This window comes from Halictus rubicundus, chromosome 1, assembly GCF_050948215.1.
Source record: "Halictus rubicundus isolate RS-2024b chromosome 1, iyHalRubi1_principal, whole genome shotgun sequence".
Classification (NCBI taxonomy): domain Eukaryota; kingdom Metazoa; phylum Arthropoda; class Insecta; order Hymenoptera; family Halictidae; genus Halictus; species Halictus rubicundus.
The window spans coordinates 22,440,445-22,457,983 of record NC_135149.1 but is presented as its reverse complement, the minus strand read 5'-3'; the positions used below and the strand labels follow the sequence as shown (position 1 = coordinate 22,457,983).

Genomic DNA, 17,539 nt, shown 5'->3' with positions numbered 1-17,539 from the left:
TCCGCCTTGCGTTTCGATCGTGCCGCGTAATTTCCTGCAGAGTAGCCGGCTATGATGGAGGAAGAGAGGGACAGGCTGTGGAAGCCAGCGGCGATCGGAAATTGGCCCGATGACATTGATTAAAGCGTTTACCGACGGCGACAATGTCGTAATTATTAATCGGTGACGACGCCGTGCCAAGATTCCCGATCTCGATGCAGGCCTCTCCCTCTCGATACTCGAACGGATCGACGTTCATGTCGATTCTCGATCTTTTACATCCTGTTTTTCACCTTTTTACACAACTCAATTACCAGTCCGTTCAATTACCAACGTTCGTCGAACATCATCACTGAAGCTCTATCATTTCGTTCCTGATGTATTTTTAGGTGAACTACCGACCCCGTCAAAATGGCGGATTTCAGATTTTTGTTTTCACGATTCGTGAAGCCTAGAAATATTTTCTTGAGAAATTTTTTAGTATACTGCTTCTTTCAAGTATACGTTACCATAAAAATCTTGTGAAATCTGAAGAATCGAATTCAGTTATTATTATAAAGGAATGTAAATCGATCAGGGCTGGATAGTTCTAGTATTAATTTCATGGCTCTTTGTTTTAATTTTTTCTTTTGTAGATCTCACCTTTTTCCTAGGAACTGTGGATCTACAGTGGTCCACAAGAGTGTTATTACAATGAGATAATATTTGGTTTATTTAATTTTGTCTCACACTCAGGTTTCACTTCTAACTTTCCTTTTTATTAGTTTCGCCTTTGGCTCTCCGTCTGTCCCTATTTTCGTTTTCTCAGAAATGATTCTCATGTAACTATAGTTAACAAAAAATGTTCTCGAACTCGACACGTCTATAGATTCGAGGTTTTGATCGCGTCGGTGGATTCCTGGGCGAAGAGCAAGGTGAAATAGAGCTTTCAGGCTGGAAGACTGGCTCGATTAGGAGGGGGCGTTGGAGAAATTAATTATGGTAGCCGCCCGGGTAATTAATACGAGGTGCGATAGTATATACAGCGCCGTTCCTAATCTCTAACAGAAATATAATCGATCCGGAGCCGCGGGGTAGATAATAGCGAGAAAGGAAGCTCGTGGAAAAATAAAAGGAGAGAGCTAGAGAAAGAGAGAGAGAGAGAGAGAGAGAGAGAGAGAGAGAGAGAGAGAGAAAGAGAGAGAGAAAGAGATAAAAAAGGAAATTGCCGAGTCACCGGGCAAACGAGCCGATATTTTCGCACCTTGCTCGAAGGGCTGATGCAGGTAGGTTGCGGCAAACTCATGCTACCTGACCACTGCATCAGAGAAGCTGCGTGAAATGAAGCTAAAGCTGCAGAAACAAATCCAAACAACGTGCCCAATCAGACAGCACCTTGCAAATAATTCCAAGCAATTTTCCGGGGCTTCGAACCCGCAGTGATGAAAAAAAATTTTTTACGACATTCGACCTGCAGTTGCAATTTTTATTATTAACCGTTTGTTACTTATCTTTACAACTTCCCATTTTGTATACGTGGAATTTTCTCAAATATTTCTCCCACTTGCCATCTAGTACACCAGTTCATCTATCTTTCGATCTGCAGTTGCAATCTTCACTATTATTAATTGTCTGTGCCTCGTCAATAGACCTGCGCCATTTTATTTGCCATCCTGTCTATAAACTAGTGAAGTAGTTCATCTAGCTTTCGACCTGCACTGCAATCTTCACTATTATTAATTGTTTGTGCCACATCGATAGACCTGTGCCACTTTATTTGCCATTCTGTCTATAAACTAATGAAGTAGTTCATCTAGGTTCCGACCTGAAATTGCAAACTACACTATTTTTAACCAGTTAACTGTGTTTGACGAGTATACTCGTCACGGAGAAATGGCAATATTTTGTGTCATGACGAGTATACTCGTCGAAACATCTATAATTCAAACAGCGGTTAATTTTTGCGACACAACGTAGGTACAAATTTTTCAAAGAAGTCGCAACAGCTAACTGGTTAATTGTATCCCTTTGCCGTTTAATTTGCCATTCCGACCAAATGTAATTTTCCCAAAATTCCTTCTACGGCTAATTCATCTGCCCTCCCAAAAATTCTCAAATCATTTGGTACAATTTCCAAGAAGCTGTTTTCCGTTCCAGACAGAGTTCAATCAATTATGTGAATCACCGTGCGTACCGAGACAAAAGTTGCCCAAACGATGAGCAAGGGAAACGGAGCGACGTTTGATCCCTTCGGACGTGTAGTTTCCAGGAACAGGAAGGTGCCGAAGGAAGTTTCAAAGAAAAGCCGCTGTCTGCTCGATTTTCCGCGAGATCGCACCGCGGCTTCGAGAGGAAAACATATTTTTCAGGACGCGTTTGGCGTCCTGCAATTTTTCCCCGGTCCCCTCCCCCTAGTCCCCTGGTCGGTCGGTGCGCGCTTAATTAAGCCGAGCCACTTAGTACCGTTGAATGCTCCTTGATTGGCAGACGAGGTAGCCGGCGACCGGCGAAGCTCAGGTACGCGGAGCTATCCGCGCCTATCTGGCAGCCGCGAGTCGGCCACTCAGTCAACATCAGACGAATGCTGAGTTATGTCGAGGGTCCGAGCTCTTTTAAACTCGCCAATAAATCGGCTGCTCCTCTCTCGACGCTGCTTCTTCTTCTTCTTCTTCTTCTTCTGCTTCTTCTTCTTCTTCTTCTGTAAGTCTCGTCCACTGGCTTCGTCTTGGGCTTCGTCTTCCTACTCGGAATTGGTGTCGTTGCACTTTGCGGCTGACTTCTTTCCGAACTCCACTTCGTAAACTCACGGATTCCACGTTGAAGATTCCCGCAAATAGTATAAAATTTTGCTGTATTAATCTTTTGGTCCGCGAGCGACAGAGTGGAAGATAAATTTTAACGATAGAGAAACGCTTTTAGGCTGAATTGTCACTCGGACTGTTAATAAAACTCTCGTGGAATTAAAAGAGACCTTAATTGAACTGAAAAAATGTACAATAGTGCATACATTCAGAGAAGAAGCTTCTTAAAAAAAAAAAAACAAATGGGCGATTAAATTGGGCAACATGTTTGAAGAAATTCAATCGCAGGGAACAAAGTGGGTTGTTTATTCAAGTTACACGTCCTGTTTGATTCGGTTGGCAATTTGCGCTCCTTAACAAGGTCCCCGTGCAATGATCGCACTGTTTTTACGACTTCACCGTGACCGCAGCGTAACGCGGCGTGTCATTCGATTCGCCGCAATAAAATCGAATGACGAGCCAATAAAATATTTATGGAAGAATCGTACGCGAGGACCCCGCGATCATCCCCTCGCTGTTTCCCCCGATGGTTACACGATGTTTACCCCTCGGCGACCCCCCGAGAGCTGCTCTCGATCCTTCCCTCTCTATGCGCACGTGCGCCGTAAGAGAATATTCTCCATTTCTGAACCGCGAACCCATTAAATAGTTACGCCTAGTCAGGAGCGAGAAAATCGAAAACAACGGTGCTCTTACATTTTTTCTGGAGAATTGTGAGGCTTTACCAAAAAGCTATCTTTCTAAAATACATACAGTGACGAGCAAAAGTGTAAACACACTTCGCTAGTTTTTAATAAAACGTTATAATACAACCTATTTTTCAATTGAATGATAAAGATTAGGTACTAATAATTACAAAGTGAATAGGATAAATAAAACACAACAGTTTATTTTCGTTAATATTAACAATATGCGGAATATTCATCGAAAATAGGGATTGAAGACAATTTTTACAGTTTTGCATTTTTATTGTGCTCGTCGAAATAAATCTTTAAATTAATATTTTGTCCATTTTCGTTTACTTTTTTGTACTACTTCTAGCCTGCGTGGCATACCATCTATTAAATTTTTAATCATTTCCGGCTCAATGTTGTACCATTCTTGTTCTGTCCTTTTCCACAATTCATGAACACCTGAAGGTGGATTGTCATATTTTGCTAGCATACTTCTCACAATTGACCACAAATTTTCGATTGGGTTCATATCTGGACTTTGTGCTGACCACTTCATCACAGAAAACTTTTGATTTCCTAGCCAGGTTTTTACTATCTTTGCGGTATGCTTAGGGTCCCCGTCTGGTTGAAATACTACTTCATCTTCAGCAAATTCAATAGAACTAACAACAGAAGGTAAATTATTTTGCAAAATATTTAAATAATGCTCTTTGCACATGATACCTTCTATCCGAACTAAGGGACCAACACCCTTATGAATGAAACAACCCTAACACATAATTGAGGCACCCCCGAACTTTATAGTTTGTTTTATGCTACTTGCTTGATTACTATTTTCGGATGAAGTCCAGTACCAAGCGCTTCCATCAGATTCAAATCTATTAATTTTTGTTTCGTCAGACCATGTAACTCTTTTCCAATCTTCTGTTGACCTCTCTTTGTACGTGTGAGCAAATTTTTTTCGTAGTTTAATATTTTTGTCTGAAAGAGCTGGTTTGCGTTTCTTTTCTTTCGCTTTTAACCCAATTCTCTTTAAGGAGCGGCGAATGGTCCATTCACTTGGGCGGATTTTTGGAGTTTTATGACTTTCAGACCGAAGACGATGTGCAATTTCACGTGCAGTTCTGTCAGAAACGAGTTCCGGCCTACCGTTTCTTGAAGAAGTTGACACACGTCCATAGGTTTTCTTTATTCTTGCAGTCATCGTACGACTTACACCACATTTTACTGCAATTTGCTGTAGTGAAAAACTTTTATCGCACAATGAAATGATACTGTTTCTTTTATGTGCACTAAGTGGTTTCATTTTGACTGACGCGTGTCAACTAACTTTCAAATAGGAGAAAAACTGTGTAAACACCAGTCTAAACGTGTCTTACTACAGTTGGCTATCAGTGTTTGTTGACAATCTCATTTCCCTAGCATTTGTGTACTATCTTAACCGTTTCTGATGAAACGTGCAAAACTGTAAACATTGCTTAAAATCCTTATTTTTGTAAAATATTATATATATTGTTAATATTATCTAACATAAACTGTTATGTTTTGTTTATCACATTCACCATAGACTTATTATTACCTAAGCTTAATATGCAATTGAAAAATAGGTTGTATTGTCACGTTTTATATAAAACTAGAGAAGTGTGTACACTCTTTTGCTCGTCACTGTATATCGGGGAATAGCATATAATTTTTACACTCAAAGATATTTATAAATTACACAGTTATGCTTGCCAAGAAAGAGCTGATCATCTCTGTCATTCGGCCACCGGAGAATCTGTTATAATTTTGCAACCGGTAAATATTTTGCAATGAAACAATTACGAGACACTCTCTAAAATATGCCTCTTTGAACAACAGAACTTTGTTCGATTAAGTCGTATAGTTTCCGAGAAAATAAATGATAAAGTCACCAAGAGAGAGCGAGGGGAAGGATAGTTTCCGCCTTTTCGCTTCTCGAGGATCGTCAGGTGTCGAAACGTGGCACGCGCAGCTCGAACGGCGAATTAATAATCCCCGAGGAGTCTGGCATTCAACGGATCGCGATTAGGACACGGTGTTTCGCCTCGTCTCCTCCCCCGCACTGTTGCGTGATTGCGTCGGCCGTGAAACCCGAGGTGTTGAATTACCCCTTGCGTGCGTTCGATGCTCGCTCGACGGAGCTCGAGCTACGGGTAGTTTCATTTATTAACCGGTCCGTACACCTTGCGATTTATCGCGCGACGAGTTGTACGACTTTGTTCGTGGCGACCTGCAACCGCGCCGGCCATCTTGGCCTGCGAGCGTTCACGCTGCACTGGGTGCATCGCGTAAATTACCACGGTGTTTATTAAATATGCAACGAGAACGCACTATGTATCCTACGCGATCTTCTTTCGCTACCACCTACCTCAGAAATAGAAATAGAAATTTTCTTGTACCCTAGACTTCGTGGAACACAATATTTTTCAATTCACCGACGTTGCAAATTCTACTGTAATCGTGTTGCTTCAGTTCTCGACCGTACGAGTAGATTTTGCACTTGCTGTTTCGAGGAAATTTTTATTGTTCTTTCAGGCTTCAGAATTGGAGATAGTGCAGCTTAAAATAGAAAGGACTATTAGCTAGCACTGTGTTAGATATTTTTCAGATAATCGAGGAAGCTTCCAGGCGAATCTCTGGTATGTTTAAAAATTGTACTCGTTTTTCAAATGGTTGTGGAAGATATATTCTGTCTTAAACATTTTCAAGACGATCAGAAGATCCTTTCCGGTAAGTTCATACTCGAGTCCCGGTCTCTTTTGAGTCACGCTCGTTTCTAGAACTGATCCGGAGCATATTAGCTGTCATAGATGTTTGGTCTAGAACATTTTCTCCAAGTCCAGTTTCCTCGGCCATCAAATTCGATTTCTCGACTTCCCTTTCACCTGTGCGACCAATCGCTCGTCCCGATTCGTTCCGCGGGCAGAGCTCATCGAAGGTCGCCTCCGAGTCGAATCGAAGGACTGATCGACGCGTCAGTTCGACACGCGCAAGCGCGATCGTTTCTAGATCCTCGAGTGACACCGATGACCCTGTTACGCAGCTGGGACCAGCCAGCCCCCCTTTATTTCGCGCAGCTGCGCGTCTCTCTCTCTGTAAGCGCTCTTTACGCAACGGTATATCCCTGCACCGGAGCTAATCGAGGAGCCACGCATACTGGGCCTCTCTCGATTTTTATCGTTAGCTCGTAATCCTTCGAATTCGCTCTGCGCTTTCATCGGGGGTGTATTAAAACGTCGTTACGGCCAAAGGGTGAGAAAATTCTTCTGGATCGCAACCACGTAGCTTGTAAGCCTTTCGATGACTCCTCTTACCAGATCCAAATCCAAATTAACCATATTTTACAATTCATTCTATTAAAATTCATCACTGGTACAAAAAATTAACTATATATAAAATTCACTAAAATTCATCACTGATATGAAAAATTAACTGTACAATAATATTCACCTCTTACTAAATTTAACCCTCAGCACTCGAGTGGTGACCCTGAAGCACCGCTAGAAATTGTTGTGGCATTATCTCAAAGAAATTACAAAAAATATTACAAAATATTTGTTACATTACAAAATTTGTATTTAACAGATTACTAAACGTTTAAATATTACATGTGGAAATCGGATCAGTTCCGTATGAATAAAATGAAAATATTCTAAGACGGAAGAAAAATTTAGTTTTAGAATGAAAATAGCGCCGAGAGTGCAAAGGGTTAATTACTATAGATATTAACTATATTTTAAAATTTACCCTCTATGGGTAGCATAATTTTATTATAGGATATGGGCATGTTATCGCTTTCTGTAGGCAATCTACCCTCTATTTTAATTAAGGGATGGCTGATTGAAATCCTAAAATTGTTCTCTTGGGTCTGTTCACCGTCGTCTTTGCAAGAGGTGAAGATTGCAGTGCCTCTCGAAGGAGGATTCGATTAAAAGTTGATCGAAATGCTGAAGAATGATATGTGTTACGGCCAAGCTTTGAAAAATATTTTTCTCCGGTCGGGAGTGCTCGTTCAGCCCCCTAAATCAGGCATAATGAAGTTACCACCGGGATTCCACCCGAAATTCGTGGCCATTATACGCGGGACTCCCATAAATACATGCACCTCGAAGACGAACGTTCTCGGAAGGATAAAATCTAATGTATGCAAATCCCCGCAGAGGGCCAAGTTCGAGAAAGCGTCTGAAACAGAGGTTTCGCGGAATCGATCCATAACTTTCGACTCGCACTGTTGTCCTCGGTAATGTTCTACACTCTGCTCCAAGTCGACGGACAGCCTCGACTCGTATGGTACTCGAAGAGCTCATGCTTTTACATTAAAAAAAAAAAAAGAAAAATATATAAAGCGTTCAGAAATTCAAGAGGGAGATTTAAAAGTCTCGATCGAACGGGCCACCAATTAAACCCTTCCAGTCGCATCCTCCCGCTCAAAGGACGAGACGGAACACACGGAGGAACAGGCAGGAAAAAAAAAGGACCAAAACGACCGGGTCCGTGCACTTCGCTTGTTTTGCTTATCTCGGACAAATTTGCTGTCTTGTAAGCGACACCGAAGGGTCGCCTTGACAAACTAGGGTGCTCCCGGCCCGAAACGACCATGTTAGGACATACTTTCAGCCCTGCTACCGCAGGATCTCGTCCTGTGCAGACGGAAGGATCGCTGCGTCTCGGTATCGTAAAATTTCACTGAACGTGTCTTTATCTCTATTTCTTTATCTCTATTTAGTTGATTCTTAAACTCAACCTTCAGGTTCCCAAAAACCCGTGCAATTCTAAACTAATAATTACTGAGATCACTGAAGCTCCTTGCAATTCTAAACTAATAATTACCGACGTTACCAAAGCCCCATGCAATTCTAAATTAATAATTATTGAATGCTTTATCTATTTTATCTCAGCAATAATCATCTTTGCGCTGTATTGGAATGGAGCTTAAAAAAACTCCTCCTAAATAATAGTTCTATAAGAAATTATTAGATCACCTTAGTAGAGATAAATTGGTGGCTCACAATCTAAATTATCAATGGCATAGAAGAGTCTATTGAAATATCCTTGGTTATGAATCGAAGACTTCTAAAAACAATGAAATAATCCTCAGTAAGAATTTGTAGATTTATTGTCAGATTCTGTTTCTAACGCTACAAGCCTAAATTCATTTCCGATTAGGCTAAAAATCGTTACTAAGAAAACTCGATAAGAGTCGCAGCACTTTCAACAAATATTTGTTCAAGCCCATTCAAGCAAACATTAATTTCCCGATTAATGTTGTCCGACTTAAAACGTCGAACATTTGATCGCGAAGCAGCTTGCTATGGGACACCAGGGGGATTTAATCGTGTTCCACGGGGCCCATGGATCCGTGCCGAAAGCCTCGGACGATAATCGAGCCCCTTATTGGCGCGAGTTTCCGGGGGCACGGATAGTCGTCCCGATAAATCAGCTCTCTCTTCCCTCAACGCAGGAAGAATTCAATCGGCCATTTATTCCCCCACCGTGGTAATTAATTATTAATTAGGATTACAGCGACTCGACCCGGGGCTCGGCCTCTCGACGACGTAACGACTTCCTTCTTCCCCCGGCACGGGAAGATAAACGAGTAGAGCCCTGGAAGACTGCTAAGTAACTCCATGAATTTTCCTGCACCCTTCTCGCGGGCCGACGTCGGCTCGTGCCTCGGGGGTGTAGCTTCTAATCATCCCTATCTCCTGGCCACACCCTCGTCTCGCAAACCTGACCACAACGAATCTTCTTCTTCTTCTTCTTCTTTTTCTCCTTCTTTTTTTCTCCCTGGCCCTCCTTTTGCTCCTGTCTGGGAGAGCAGACGCACCATTCTTCGCGACGACTTTTCCGACCCCTAATGCGTTTCGATGCTCTACAGCCAAGGGTAGCGAGGGTGGGTGTGACGACCAGGCTTAACGAATCTCGAAATGCCTCCTGACACGTATGTCCGGCCGCGTGCGACACGCGATCTCTCGCAAATCGATTTTTTGCCGATCCTTTCACCCGCCCCTCCCCCTCCCTTGAATATGTATCGCGCCGCGATTATTAAAAGTCGGCGCCCGCAAAATATTAATTGACGCCCGCCGGAAGACGTGGGTGACATAGTGCCTCATTCAGGGTCGATAATATTCATTTGTGCTATTCAAATCGATTTTTGTTGGGATCTGCTGAGCTCAGAATCGTTCAATGTACAATCTTCCAGATTTTGTGCAATTTTTCTAGCGTAGGGATAAATAAATTTTCTTTCAACTATTGCCAGGTATCTATATAATGAAAATTAAGCCGTCACGCTCTATTCGCGTTGAACGAATTTTATTTGAATTTGTAGGGCCCAGAAGGGGTTGAAGGAGTCATCTTCCTGACTGTGTAACATTTCTATAGCCAATAGACGAGAAAAACATGTCACCTAGTGCGACGAGTCCCTAAACGCAGAACGATCCCCTAAACAACACTAAATGAAATAAAATTGAATCGCAGCTGCACGCTCGCGTAAATCGAATTTTTATAATTCGGACTTTGAAGGGTTGGAAGATTTTGAAACGCGTTTGAAATATCTTCCTGATTTTCCGCGACGTGGTTAGCGTGATTTTCGGCGATGCTTGGTACGATTTCGGCGCGGGTAATAAATGAAATAAAATTGAATCGCGGGCCAGGCAAGAAAACCGCCGCGGCAGGAAACGACGGGCGCGAACCTGGGGGAAACGGAAGTAAATCATGCAGCCCCCGTGACGACGTCGCGGCGCGATGACAAACGAGCACGTCGACGTCACCGCGCAAGAAACGCCGGCGACATCTGATAACGACCTTAATCGCATTAAGGGCCCGACCTCCCCCCGAGCACCTCGACGCCAACGATCCTTCTCCGACGAGCGATCGTGTCCCTAATGTCCCGGGAAAAGCGGCGCGCCGCGATTGCGGATAAATCGCCCCTGACAAACTCTCCTAATATATTTCTTTTGCCGTCTTCCGGTCCGACCGTTCGAACAAATGAAGACGGGGAAACCCGGTTACGAAAATTACCCAGAGAGCTTCCTCTCTACACAAACAACCCCTTTCGCGCTTTTTATACTAATTCCCGAGAGAAGAATCCACTTGCTCGCGCTCCGGGGCTAATACTCTCCGATTAGGCAAACGTGGAAACCTTGGACACACTGACATGAATAATCACAATACAATTCACTGTCTCGGAAATTCTACAATTTATCCATTTATTTTACCTAACTTTTTGGAAATATTGGACAATTCCAAAGAGAATTTTGTTAACATTGCGGGGGCAGTTTTCGCTGATGGAAGCCTTCTAAATTCTTTCTCATAAAAATTCCCAGAGAAAATTGTGAAAAGCAACATTCAGCACCCCTCCATTTTGCCAATTCCACGCAGAATCGTTTTGCGGTCTACTGGGGGTGGTGTCCTCTCGAGGAAGAGGTTCCAGCCCCCTCGTTGGGTGTACAAAAATGAGACCTACAGTGTCTGTACAATCGTAATTGACCAAAGAGCGCGAGGGACAAACCGTAAGAAACCACCCCTTTCGCTCTCAATATGTTGCAGCGGCGTAGAACGCCCTCAAAAGAAAAAAAAAAGGAACACAGATGGGTTTGGTTAGTTAGGGAGATCGGCGTAGGAGTCGGGATCGCAACCCCTTCGCGGACAATGCGACATTTCATTATTAACCCTCGCGGAACGGAACGGAGCGGCGCGGAGTCGAGCGTGGTTCAAATTAAACGCGCAAACATTTGGGTATTTTATTTCCGGCGGCGGCTCGGCCGGCGGATAGGACGTTTTGTTAACTATTCGGGGCGTCGGTCGTTTGCTCTCGCGTGCTCTACGCGAGAGTTTAATTCGTTTCGTTATAAATACATCAGCGGCGGCCGCCCCGGCACGGCCCGGCCCAACCCGGAGCTGGGAAATTACCTTTGCCGGGGCATAATGGGGGGAAAAACAGCGAAAACCCGGCCCCGCGGCGTGGAAATAACGGTCGGTGAATTGAATTTTGCGCCTGAATTATGAAAAATCGGCTCCCGATATTTCGAGCCGAGCCGAGTCGCGTCGCGCTAGCTCACCGTTCGTTAAAATTCATGCGAGCAATTTCGAGCGAGCCGAACACCCCCCCCCCTACCCTATCACTGTGTTTGTCTCCTTGCCCGGCATATTTACGGCTGAACCGGACCCCGGTTTCACGCGAGAAAGAACCACCCGCGAATTTCCGCCCGCAAATTATCGTTCGATTAAGCCGAAACCCATTCGCGTCCGTCTGTTTCAACGCTTCGCCGCGATTAAACGTGCTCCGAAACCATGATTTTTCATATACGGCTCTCCTTCTCGGCGATTTGAAGATTGGATGTTATTGAGCGTGAGATCCGCAAAAACTGTTTTGGATACAGTGATTTCTCTATATATGTCGCCCAGGCCTGGATGATAAGCGTCGCGGAATTATCCCCACTGCCGCGGGGTATACCCCGTGAGGCCTCGGACGCCGAGGAGTGTAAACGTAACACGGGGCTCGGGTGTGTCTCCTGGACGATACACGACACTGACAAGACCCGTGTTGTTGACATAAATCGAGAATTTACTGTATATGGCAATTTTTACTGGCACCCCGAAAGAAGGGTTGAAATAACATCTCATTACCAGACTGCGGATTTTCATGCAAAATAAACACAGATTAAATACAAATGTATTTCTACTCTCAATACTTTTAATAAGTTGAAATTAACATGCCAGTACTTGTTGCTCACCCGATTTTCTATTCGACTTATTCATTTTTGTAGTAAATGCATAAAGTCTGCGCATTACAATAAGGAAATATGTTAAAATGCATCGCGAGCAACCCGGTAAATTGGAAGCGTATGTTAAATCCAGAATTAGCCGGTGTAAGCAAGTGCAACATAGTTCTTGCTCGGAATTTATGCGAACGAGGGGGGTGGGTAATCCGGTAGCCAGGTTTGAAAATGCATCGGTTGCACCTGTGAATCATTAATGGCGCACGCTGTAAGTTATACCGCAGACTCGTTAGAATCGCCAGCGAGTCTAATAAAAGTGATCACGCAGCCGTTTAATCTTATCACTTGCTATCAGTAGAGCAGCGCGTCGTGCTATTACGTTAAACAGTCCCCGTCAGGGAATCCCCGGTGCAACGATCCTAATGACAGGATTAAAATACACTCGATTTCAATTACAGTGCGTGCGGTGCATGGGCGTGAGAGTGCAGTTGCACACGAGATGCACGCGACTGCACTTATGCTGGAAGTCGACGTAGAAACAGCTTAACCGTGAACCGTGGATAAAAGAGGAACAGTTTTACTACTCTTTACATCGAAGATCATGCTTCGACCCTTTGCATAAAATGATTTCATGCGTCTCAAAGGCCCGAGGACGAGGTTGATGAACCAGTCCTGCGATTTTGAGTATTCTGGTCTGGCGATTCGATGAAAATTGAAATTTTCTTGGTGTGTTATCAAAGTATATGTTTTCGGAAATGAGTGTGCGAACGAATTCGTTTCGATTCGGAAAAACAGCGAAGTTTCAAGTGGTGGAAGTATACATGTTTCTGCGAAATTGATAGCTTACTTTGTGATACGATATCTCAATATCTAGCTGTCTCATAGGTTAAAAATTTCCTGAGGATCTTCAGTGAACCTACCTGCCATGATACAAACTAAAATTTTCAATAAATCTTCATTCTTTTCTATTTTTTAACCGTGTCTGGAATCGGTAAAGATCGGTAAGATACTTTTTATTGTAAAAGGGGACCTAGTTCAGAAAAATGTAACCGGTACAATTTTGAGTATTTTGGCTTGAAAAAAATACATCGTATACTCGAAACAACGTTAAACAAGTCTGCAAAATCTCAACACAATGCAGTTGTCCGATTTCTCAAAAAAAAAAAAATCCGAAAGAGGACCTAGAAAATAGCAAGACCGGAATGCTCTTCTTTCGAAAATCATTCGACCCTTAGTGAAAAATGATTTCCCGCGTCCGAGAATTTGATGACGCTATCCATGGCTTACCGGTGGCTCGTATCGAGCCGATATTCGAGTATAATGGCAAGCTTGTAGTAACAGCGAGCGGTAATATCGTGATAATGTGGGATGTGGTTTCAATATTGGAGGATTAGGGCAATAAAATGGGGGCCACGGGGCGGGGCCGAAATAAAAGGAAGTTAAGCGGGGGCCGATTATCTGAGAGGTAGAAGAGCCTCGTTCCTTGGCCCTGTAACACGTCGTCGTACACCGGCCGATTTGTACTTAATTAAGATTACGCGTTGATGAGAACACAGGCGGCACGCGAGCCCCGAGATACGCCAGGGAGATTAGAGCCTGCACGGCGATCGCCGCCGATTCCGAGGCTCGTAGAACGGCGTTACGACGCGTTCTACACGTCCCGTAAATTAAACGCTAATGCCGATTTCGCCTTCCCGTTCCCCTTCTGCCTCTCTTTCTCGCTTGCGCAAGCTACTCACCATGCCCGTACGGACTCCGAGTAGCAGCCGGTCTCTGGGTTCAACATTTTACGGTCACTCTCCGACCTGCAACAGAAAATCCGTTCTTGTATCATCAAACTGTCTTGCCGGGCCTGTAACGAGTCGCTTTAAAACGTAAATTTCTCTAATTGCGTCTACACATGCCTACGATCTTCAATTAACCCTTAGCACTCGAATGGCGACCGTAAGGCGCCACTAAAAATTGCTGTATCATTATTCAAGATATTTTTTACATTATTAAATTTGTATGTATTTAATAAATTACTAAACATTTCAGTACCGTACGAGTAAATTGCACCATTTTCGTATGTATAGCATGAACAAATATATGTAGAAGGGAAATATTCTAGGTCGGAAGAAATGTTTCGTTTTCGAGTTAAAATGGCTTCGAGTGCAAAGGGTTAAATCAACGGTCATGTACGGGGTGTCCGAAAAATCTACTTCAATACGTTCTGTGAAACTCATCTCACGAAAAAACAATAAAATTGCATCTGCATCGTTCCAAGGAAAGCAAGGGGATCGTCGTCGTCTAAATGATCACGTGAAAATCGTATGTCGATTAGGCGCGCGTGGAGGAGATTCGAGTCGAAGCGTGTCGATTAATTGACACCCTCTGCCGACGGGGTTCGAGTGCGAGGGTTTCACGGGTCCCATGAAAAATGCATGCATCGGCCTCGGTAAGGTAACTAGTGCGACAATCGGTCATTATCGGCCCGACAAAGTCGAGTGGACGTTGAATGGGAGACAAAGACGATGACAAGGTGTAACGGGCGAGCTCGTTGCCGAGCGGGACGTGTGTCGATAAATTTATTTGCATCGCGGTCGTTTTAGAATAAAACGTGTCGCTGCTTTCGTCGGCCATTCACGCCGGACGATACATTATCCGTGGCGTGTGAGCGCGGGAAATTTATTTGACTCTCCTACTCTCGCACTCTTCGTTCAGCTTCTTCTCTCTCTTTCTCTCCGTTTCTCTCTCGCTGTTTTTTCGCGAGCAACGTTTCGCGTCACATTGTCGTTCGCGCATCGTCGATTAAACGCGTGTCAGCCGACACTCTCTTTCACCGGGCAGAGCGTTTCCCTGTTGCAGAGATAAAAATGTGACACGGCTGTCCCGGCTACGAGTCGCGACACGGGATTGAAAGACGCGGGCGGATTTCAGGGACAACTTTCGCGACCCTCTGTACAGCCTCCGCCAAAAAGACGCCTCCACTTTCGCGACATTCGCACGCATTTCCCGTTTACGGGGAAATAATGACAGCGGAGAAAATAACGAACAACAATTGAACTCTCTTTATTTAACACGTTCACCGCCAACCACGAGATAACTTATAGTTCGCGTTATTGCCTTTACTTGCCATAATATGATGAATAATATTTTTGCATTAAGAAACGACATTCGTGTATAAAATGATCAATTATTTAAGAAGAACAGTCGTTTATGATGACGATTAAATTAAATTGGACTTTTACACCGGAATCCGGAAAAGTACCGTGGCGGTCAACGTGTTAACAACAAAAACATTATATCTCGTAAGTAAACAGAATACACGAAATAAAACAATTTTACTTAATACCGAAAGCAGTGATTGAAACATTTGCTGCCAATTCCAATCCAGGCTGAAATTGTCACAATGGTAAAAATCGTTGGGAATGGTAAAGAGAGTTTAAAAGAAGTATGCTCACGCTGTTCACAACTAATTAAACAATACGTAGAACGTACTGTTCATTCGTAATAATAAGATCGTTTTTATACCATTGTTGAAATTCATTGCCGATTGACAATGGTCCCTATTAATGGTGACAGAAAGATGCCAGCTCAAATTGCAGTATTCCTACCATTTTTCCACAATTTAAATGAAATTTCCATGTGCATTCTTTTGGGTGCACCCTTTCTGTTTCACCCAGCATCAATTTTTCACGTTCGATCTCGAATCCCTTTAAATTGTAACGCCCGGGAGGATTCGCTCGCCGCCCCCCATGAATCGATTCAATTATACTCGAAACAACCCCCGTTTCCAAGCAACCGGCTCATCAAATCGGTATAAATATTTAATTGAACGAAATCGAGCGCGTTCGGGGACCTGTAACTGTTTGCTCGCGTACACCCCCCGCACCCTGTCCCTCTCTCGACAGTTTCTTTTTTAACTCGACGCGCGAAACCACCCCCTCGATCTCTGCTCGACCCGCGAGGAACACGAGTAATCCTTTGATTTTTCAATCGGCCGCGGGCCATTGTTTGCCTGTTGTGACAGCGAGCATTATCGGGGCCCGATTATGAGCGGTATTAAGGGCGACTCGTGAGAACCCCATCTGCCCGCGACCGAAAGGGGCGGCCCGGCCCTGTCGAGGGTGGAAATCACTGTCCGCAGGCATTACGCATTCATGCGAGCAGGTTGCGTGACTTACACGTAACTCGTGTCTTTGTGTACAGTCCCACCAGAAATTGCAAACTTCCCGCAGAGTACCCTTTCCGATCTCTAATTACTCCCATTTTTTCCATTTTTCTCATCGAAATTTTTACAACCCCCTATTCATTCCTCTTAACATAATTTTATTTTTTCCACAGCCTCGATTTTCCTAAACTACCATAAATGAGTATACATCTATATTAAGAAATTTATTTTCTCTCTGAACTTGACCTTTTGACAGTAAGACACCACCATTACTTCGTTATTATTTCAAAAAATGTACACATTACTATGTTTGCATTTCAGAAATTTTATATGCATAAAAGGAAATAAATTAAGAGGGAATATTTTAAGTTGGAAGAAATGTTTCATTATCCTTTTCAGAGAGCATCCCCTAAAACATCGTATTATCATCCCTCAGCTTCCTGTATCGATTCCACCATTTTATTAATTTTATTATTTGTTTGTATCTTGGTAGAACATTCCCACAAATCACACAAGTCGCGGAAAAGTTAGTTGCTTAATCTCGCGCGAAAAATAGCAAGCTCTCCCCGGGTCCTTTATCAGGACACTTCATCCGGCAGCCTCAAAATTAAACCGGAGGATTTATCGGCCGGGAATTCGACGAATGCTCTCGCCAAGCAAAATATTCCTGCTCCGGCTGGTACAGGATTCTCCTTTTTAATAAAAGCCTGGGGGACACGCGATTATTGCGGCCGACTGTACAGTCACCGGGTTCGACGCGACGGTGTGCGTATGGGAATGCGGGCTCGTCGCGGTACCACGTAGCAATGTCGAGGGGTCCGGCGAGGAATGTGATTTTTCGAGGGTGAGCCACCCCCGAGAGTGCGGTTTTTGCGGGTGACTGTTGGGGAACCGTTCCTTGCGGTTCCTTCTTTATTTCTATGTCATCGAGAACCTCTCCCTAACCCCCGTGGGCAAATTATTCGCCGTGAAAATCGCGCGGCACAATATAGAACGCAAACAAATCGCTCATGCCTCCACCCTGATTCGCACAAAGAGCAAAGTGCAACTCTAAGACCCTCTTGCAAAAACAGGCTGAACGTTGTTGAATTTTTGCACCAAACATAAATCCATCGCATAAAAATATGTAGTGCGTCATTCCACAAGCAACCCTTAAATAATGCCGTTCGTTTTCTTCAGTTTTTAATGAGAGAACGTAATATAAGTACGTTT

At 43.7% G+C, this 17,539-nt stretch overlaps 1 protein-coding gene across 3 annotated transcripts in view; it reads right to left on the bottom strand.

Annotated features, from left to right (window-relative positions):
- Positions 1-17,539, bottom strand: part of Soxn (SRY-box transcription factor soxNeuro) — a 404,681-nt gene that overhangs the window by 53,312 nt on the left and 333,830 nt on the right. For all 3 annotated transcript variants that reach the window (XR_013082871.1, XR_013082870.1, XM_076794248.1), the window contains one exon: positions 13,914-13,979. Coding sequence is in view for 1 of the 3 variants with exons in the window: in XM_076794248.1 (XP_076650363.1) it covers positions 13,914-13,979 (66 nt within the window). In the remaining 2 variants the exon portion in view is untranslated. The remainder of the gene's footprint in view (positions 1-13,913; positions 13,980-17,539) is intronic.